This window comes from Electrona antarctica (genome assembly GCF_951216825.1).
Source record: "Electrona antarctica genome assembly, chromosome: 16".
NCBI lineage: Eukaryota > Metazoa > Chordata > Actinopteri > Myctophiformes > Myctophidae > Electrona > Electrona antarctica.
In genome coordinates, this window is record NC_136797.1 from 29758656 (window position 1) to 29766155 (window position 7500).

General features: G+C 41.9%; 1 protein-coding gene across 1 annotated transcript in view; it reads right to left on the reverse strand.

Annotated features, from left to right (window-relative positions):
- Positions 1 to 7500, reverse strand: part of ror2 (receptor tyrosine kinase-like orphan receptor 2) — a 33366-nt gene that overhangs the window by 10271 nt on the left and 15595 nt on the right. The window contains exons 2-3 of the mRNA XM_079523978.1: positions 1068 to 1121; positions 665 to 952 (exon numbers count right to left, since the gene is read on the reverse strand). Of these exons, the coding sequence (XP_079380104.1) occupies positions 665 to 952; positions 1068 to 1121 (342 nt within the window). The remainder of the gene's footprint in view (positions 1 to 664; positions 953 to 1067; positions 1122 to 7500) is intronic.

Consider the following 7500-nt stretch of genomic DNA (forward strand, 5'->3'; position numbering starts at 1 on the left):
AGCTCACAATGCCTCGCACTGTTTGTGTGCTTACTGACATTTCAAGTAGTCACAGAATATTTATATCCAGTACGATCGACCCCCCGGGCGTTGACAAACACGCAGGGTACTGTGTTTTTTCTTTTGTTTTGTTTTGTTGTCAAAGCGACCATACGTTCTCTATAGAGCCCATTGAAAATAACATGCTGGCGGACGTGGAAGTGGAACGACAGGAGCCGAGATCAAGGCATTTTAGAATATTCTGTAACGTGGAAGTGGACAGGAGCAGCTTTTTTTTGCAGTCACATTGCGATTTCCTGGTTTCAATGACAGTCAAACAGTGACTCATAGGTTAGAGAAGAGCGCCATCGAGCGTAAAAGAAACGTAATACGCGGCAAAAGACGTTCTCTGCGGTGTGGGCTATTGGGGGTAAAAAGGATGTCAAAAGACGTCATTAGCGGTGAATGAGTTAAGCTAATCATCTGGGGACCCCCCAAAATAATTTGGGGATGCCCAGTTTGGGAACTACTGCAATAGAAATACCCTGACACAAGGCGGTGTGTGTGTGTGTGTGTGTGTGTGTGTGTGTGTGTGTGTGTGTGTGTGTGTGTGTGTGTGTGTGTGTGTGTGTGTGTGTGTGTGTGTGTGTGTGTGTGTGTGTGTGTGTGTGTGTGTTTATAATACCTAGCTTGACCAGCAGCACGCCCGTAGCTGAGATGACCTTGACGGAGTTGGAGGCCACACACTGGTAGAAGCCGCTGTCCGTCACGTCCAGGTCCGTGATGCGGAGCTTGGAGCCCGCCTCCGTCTTGCGTATGGAGATGCGGCCCTGCTCCTGGACCACAGGGGCGTCGTTCTTCAGCCAGCGGATGGTGGGCCGCGGGTTGCCCGTCACCTTGCAGTGCAACGCGGCCGCCTGGCCCTGGAAGTGGGTGATGTTGTTCACCGGCTCCTGGAACTCTAGGAAGTAACCTGGAAATGTGGAAAAGAATACATTTTTAGTGAAGTAATAAGATATTTAGAAGAGAGATTCATTCGCAGTTCCTGGTTCGATGAAATTGGCTAAATGGATGCAATGTGTTATTACCTTCAGCTGTGGGAGCAGCTCCACTCTGTGTCCCCGACAGCCCCTCCGTGTCCACTAGAGAGAGAGAGAGAGAGAGAGAGCAGTGTTAATTTTGTCGACTTAAACTATGACGTAAAATGTTCGTCCACTACCTTCTTAAAGAACAAAATATTTACAGGCAGAAATCAGGAAATCTCATTTTTAAATCCATATTTTCTTCCATTACTTAAAAATAAAAAACAAAAAACAACAGCAACAAAAAAAACATATAGGCCTAGGTATATTTCCTTTCTTTTTGTTTTGTTTCTTTTGTTTCACGTATCCAGTAATGCGGTGAAATCTTTGCCTAGATAAGTGACTTATAAATAGGGATGGAACTCGTTCATTTTAATTGATAACGAGCACCTTATCGATCAGGCTTATTGAGCCGGGTTCTTATCGAGCCCACTATCGAGCATTTTCTATTAGTTTGTGAAAAGGCGGGAGACGACAAATTCTGAACAGAACCAGTATATTTTACTATGGCCTTCAAATACAGTACTTTTCTAACGGACAGAAGGCAATTTACCTTTTCACTTGTGGAAAATAATATTGAGGAATATATATGTGTATATAATATAATATGTGTGCCGTCACTTTAAAAGTGTAATTTTGTTTACCTGAGCTGGTTGGCAGGTATCAGGTATAGACCGACATGTTTGTGCCAGCATGCAGGGTAATTGGATTTATTTCTTAATCGCCTCTTGTCTTAAACACGATGTCATGGGCCGCTATGCTCGATAACAGGCTTGATAAGCCCAAAGCTTATTGATACTGGGTACTCAATAAGCTTTTCGGGTATCAAGCTCCATCCCTACTTATAATGTGTCAGGTGTATATAATCATTAATTGAATGCAGCCCAGGTTCCTGTTACAGTAAGCATGATACCTGTAGATCAAATATAGCCTATAGTCTACAATAAATCAACAAATATGAACACAAAGTGGTTCCAGTGAATCCAGTTCCAATTTTCTCTGCTCATTTCTTGTGTGTCACAACTTCCAATTTCACGTGTTCATCCTGCATGATTGGGTTCTCTCTTCGTTAAATGAAATTGCCCTAATCCTGACCTGAAAATGTATTGTTCTGTTTATCAAAGAGCTGGAGAGACGGACGGACTCCTGTTACTGAACAAACACTTTATACAGCAACTATTACTATGGGAATATAGAGCTATTTAACACTTATTTTAACAAAGGAATATGACTTTATATCCCTTTAATCCTTGTGATTTCAGCCCTTTTATCTTCGTCCTCTCCAGAGCACTTAAAGTGCTTGTCATTCTTGGCAGCGGAACAGCGTGCGTGTGCGTGCGTGTGTGTGTGTGTGTGTGTGCGTGAGTGTATAACGATACTTGTGAGGACCAAATGTCCCGACTCACTCCTCAAAAGTATAGTCTAATTTGAGAAGTTGTAGACATTGTGAGGTCCATTTTCCTTGTGCTCACAAGAGAAATGGTTCATGTTCAAATGGTTCATATGGTTCATATTTTAGACATAGATTGACACGTTTCAGGCTGGGGGTCAGGATTAGGAGGATTCGACACGTACTGTAACGGTCAGGTTTAGGAGTTATTCCTGATTTTATACTTACGTATCTGTGGCCGGTGTCGTGCACCACAAATAGCCGATAATATACAAGGCAAGCTAACAACTTGAAGATCTGCAATTTCTCGACAGCTTTTTCAGCTACTTTTAAAGCCATCCTACACGTTTTCATGTCCTCACAAGTATAGCAATACGTGTGTGTATGTGTGTGTGTGTGTGTGTGTGTGTGTGTGTGTGTGTGTGTGTGTGTGTGTGTGTGTGTGTGTGTGTGTGTGTGTGTGTGTGTGTGTGTGTGTGTGTGTGTGTGCGCACGCGCGCACGCCGCGCATGTGTGCCTGCCTGCACACGCACGTGCATGTGTGTGTGTGTGTTGTGTGTAAGTGTTGCGTTCTGGGGCAGGAAGTGGATGGTATTTGGCCTGGGGGTGCTGTTACTTTTCAAGGCGCTGGAATGGGAAACGTCATCGAGGTTTACAGCTGCGAGACAGAGAAGCAGCCTGGCTGGCTGGCAGCACTAGAGCCTGGTGGAAACCCACTCTGCAGCTCTACCAGCACTGAGAAATAACACATAAGACAGTAGCTCTCACACGGTTTTGTGCCAAGGTGTTAAATAACACTCAAATATTCTGATGGCAATCACTTTCATTGATATAGGGCGTTTGTTCAATAACTGGAACACTATAATAGTGAAGCTGATAACTGGTGGATTCTCTCTCCTGATTGGATGAAAATTGGCAAGCCCACCTGAAAATGTTTTTTTTTCTTATGTTAAGTAAAGAGCTGGAGAGACCCCTGTTACTGAAGAAACACTCCATCTATAGCAATGAGTTCTTAGTTTGATCCAAAACATCACTCACACAGCCTTTAACCAACTCAGTGGCAGAAGTGAGCATGATGGCTGATTTTAGGATTATATGACAACAGACATTTTATTACGGGGTCTTGTTTTGTTGCCTTTTCTTTCCGTCTTTCCTTCCAAGTCATAACAACCGAGGAAAGCTCTTAAGTATAGTGTGGCGGTGGTGGTGCAGGGCATTGTGGGGCTGATGGCTATGGAATTGTTAATAATGCCCTTTGCATTTTAATATCTATAACAGCAGGGCTTTCCTTGACATCAGCTGGCCTCTCATAGGCTCCCACTAATTTAAAACTTACCGTGTGTGTGTGTGTGTGTGTGTGTGTGTGTGTGTGTGTGTGTGTGTGTGTGTGTGTGTGTGTGTGTGTGTGTGTGTGTGTGTGTGTGTGTGTGTGTGTGTGTGTGTGTGTGTGTATTACCATACTTAAGAGGACCACATTTTCCCCACGTTCCCCAAGTATAAGTAGAATTTGAGAAATAGACATATAGGTTAGGATTATGGATTTATAGAGGTTAGGTTAGCTATGCCTGATTTCCTAAAATGCAGATGTCCTCACGAGTATATTAATACAAATGTGTGTGTGTGTGTGAGCCTGTGAGGGGGAGAGAGAGAGAGAGAGAGAGAGAGAGAGAGAGAGAGAGAGAGAGAGAGAGAGAGAGAGAGAGAGAGAGAGAAACATGTGTGTGCTGTGTAATCCAGTCCCACATCAAACCAAACTGCTATAATTATGAGCCAGCAGCACTTTGACATAAGAGGCTATGATGACTCATATGAGCTGATCAAAGGAATGTTGTTCAGTACATCAGTCTCTACTACACTGACACTTATTAACTGAAAATGGTCCATTTGGTTCCATTTGCACACTCTGAGTTACAGATCTGTAAGGGCCCGTTTTGTCCATTTGTAACACTCTCAGAGTTACAGACCTGTAAGGGTCCATTTGGTTCCATTTGTACACTGCACTCTCAGAGTTACAGATCTTTAAGGGTCCAATTGGTTATATTCATACACTCTCAGAGTTACAGACATGTAAGAGTCCATTTGGATCCATTTGTACACTCACCAAAGCAGGATTTTACAGACTAGAAAACATATCTGCTATTGATAGTTATTGATGTATTACTGATTTATTGAGGGAGGGACCACAGTGGAAACAAGAAGCCCCCTGGGGCTTTTTGTGTTATCATTTTAGCAATGACCTTTGACTCTACTGCCTGCACTGTTAACAAAGTTGTTGATAAGGTATTCAATCATAACCAATCAATCAATGAACCAATCAATGAAACAACACTGTAGGTTTCAAAAAGAGGTCATCGAGGGGAATAAAGCCCAAACCACACCAAAGGGTCGGGTCGGAACAATGAGTTGCATCGGTGTGGCTGACCTTAAAAACGGTTTTGTCCCGACCTGACCCTTTGGTAAAGGAGCCTCTGGCTAAAATGGCTAAATCAGCCTAATTTCACTATAATTAAAATCACTTACAATACAATATCTACATGTATCTATAATTGCCACAATATCTTATTACAATTAATTTCAATCATGCAGAACATGCTTTGATTCCATATGTCCATCCAAGGACATGGTCAGAGCACTGAAACAGTTGCTAACGAGGTGGAAACATGGTTTGGAACAAGATTTGGAATAAATAAACGTAAATCTTCTCTTTTGGTTGGTCCCTGGGTCGAAACCTTTACAGATAAAGAAAACATCCATGGCCAAAATATATCAATCTATAAATGCACCGAGTCTCTGTGTGTACGTACGTATGTACGTCTGTAATCCACATAACTCGAGAAAAGTGTCCAGAACCAGCACAAAAGCTTCTGCCCGGGCTCTGGACCTGATCACCCCTATAGAGCGTCGCAGTCCCGCCCCTACCATGGCCCAGGAAATGATTCTCCGTTTATTTTCCTCATAGACATTTCAGAAAGTATTTATTTAAAGACGTTTACGCCGCGGACAAAGCCAACTCGAGTCGTGACAAATCATGACAACAAACACAATTTTTTGGGCCGAACAAATAATTAGAAAGAAGCAAAAAACGGCAGGTTACAACACTTTTTTTGTTGTTTTTCTTCTTTGTAATTATTTGTTTGGTCCAAAATATTGTTTGTGTTGTCATGAGTTGTCACGTCTCGAGTTGGCTTTGTCCGCGGCGTAACCGTCTTTAAATAAATACTTTTTGAAATGTCTATGGGAAAAATGCATTGGGATTAATTTCCTTGGCCATGGTAGGGGGCGGGACTGCGACGCTCTATATATCTCCATACATATGGAGCTAGCCTGTTCTGACAGAGGGGGTCCTTAAAAGATTGAGAGCCACTGTAAGGAGCCATACATGGAGACAATGTTGAAAAGAGGAGACAATGTTCCTTTATAAGCTGTAAGTGATCTTTATTTTAGTTATAATAAGTGTTAAAGCTCTCTATATACATATTCCCCATATAGTAATCATAGCTTATTATAGCGTTTATTCAGTAACAAGGGTCTTACTGTCTCTCCATCTCTTTTAGTAAACAGAAAATACATTTCTTCTTTTTTTCATGTTGGGGATGCCAATTTCATCCAATCAATGTAAGTAAGTGCTGGAGTCATAAAAATAAATGAGCAGACAAAATTGGAACTTAAAATAAAAGCGCATACAATTGGGTCTCTCTATTAAGTCACAGTTGCATGACGGAAGAGGCCAAATGTCCGATTTACATTTATATTAACCAAACCACGAATTGAAGATCTTCAAGATCACGACGCGTCGCAGCCACGAAGTGCTGTGACCTTGTAGATCGGCTATTTTCACCGGCACGCAACATGAGCACGGCACGGCATGGGCCAGACTTAAAACCAGTGTCTTCATCCAAAGACATTCCAAAGGCGTCTAGAAGTGGCGCCGTCACAGATAGAGTGATTCCTTTTGATTTCCACTCTCACATGTGATGCTAAACGTCATTGTGTTCCCTGCTGGCTGGATGGCGTTTTACACACTCTGTGATTAATGAGGATACGCATTCTACTACGCTGCCCGGTGGTGAAAAAAGTACTCAAATGTTTTTACTTACGTATCAGCATCAATACTGCAATATAGGAATACTCTGTTACTGTAAATGTTCAGAATTCAATGTTTACTTGAATAAAAGTACAAAAGTATTGGCTTCAAAATGTAGCCTACTTAAAGTACCAAAAGTAAAAGTACAAATTTTTCATTATTATCCCATTTAAAGTTTTCAAATATATAATTGTCTTTTGAAAATAGCAGATCTACAAGCTCGCAATGCATCGCATCGAGTGAGCTTGTAGATTGGCTATTTAATAATAGTAGTAAGTAACTAGAAACTAAAGTTTTCAAATAAATGTGGTGGAGTAAAAGTACAATATTTGAATCCGAGATGTAGTGGAGTAGAAGTAAAAGTATTGGAAATAATACTCCAGTAAAGTGAAAGTACCTCAAAATGTTACTTAATTACGGTAAGTACAGTATACTTAGTTACTTTCCACCACTTCTTTACCGAAACACATTAAAGGCTCTCCACTCCCAAACGGACCTAAAAAATAATGACTTGACCTTAACCCATGCAGGGTGTTCCCCACACTGCCTCCTCACATTCGCTCTGGAGGGTTTTTAAAATCTTCATTAACCCATTAAGGCCTGAGACCCGATTGTCTTCTACACTTTCCGGGAAAAAACGTATGTTGCTATATCAGAGGTCCTCAAACCGTTTCATGTCAAGGGCACCACCAAAATTATATGTATTTGGCCGCCGAAAATAAATATTTTGTTCCCAGGACCCCCCAGAAGCAGAAATGATTTTTTGTTTTGTTTAGATTTTTTCTTATTTTTATCCCACGATTTTGCAACCCATTTTTTCACCCAGTGTGAGAACACGCCCCCAGTGCCCACAGCGTACCAAGGGGGAATCGAATCCAGGACCTTCTAGCTGTAAGGCAACAGCACTGCCGACTGTGCCACCGTGCCCCCTGAAATGATTTTGGAATGTAACACACAAGCTCTCT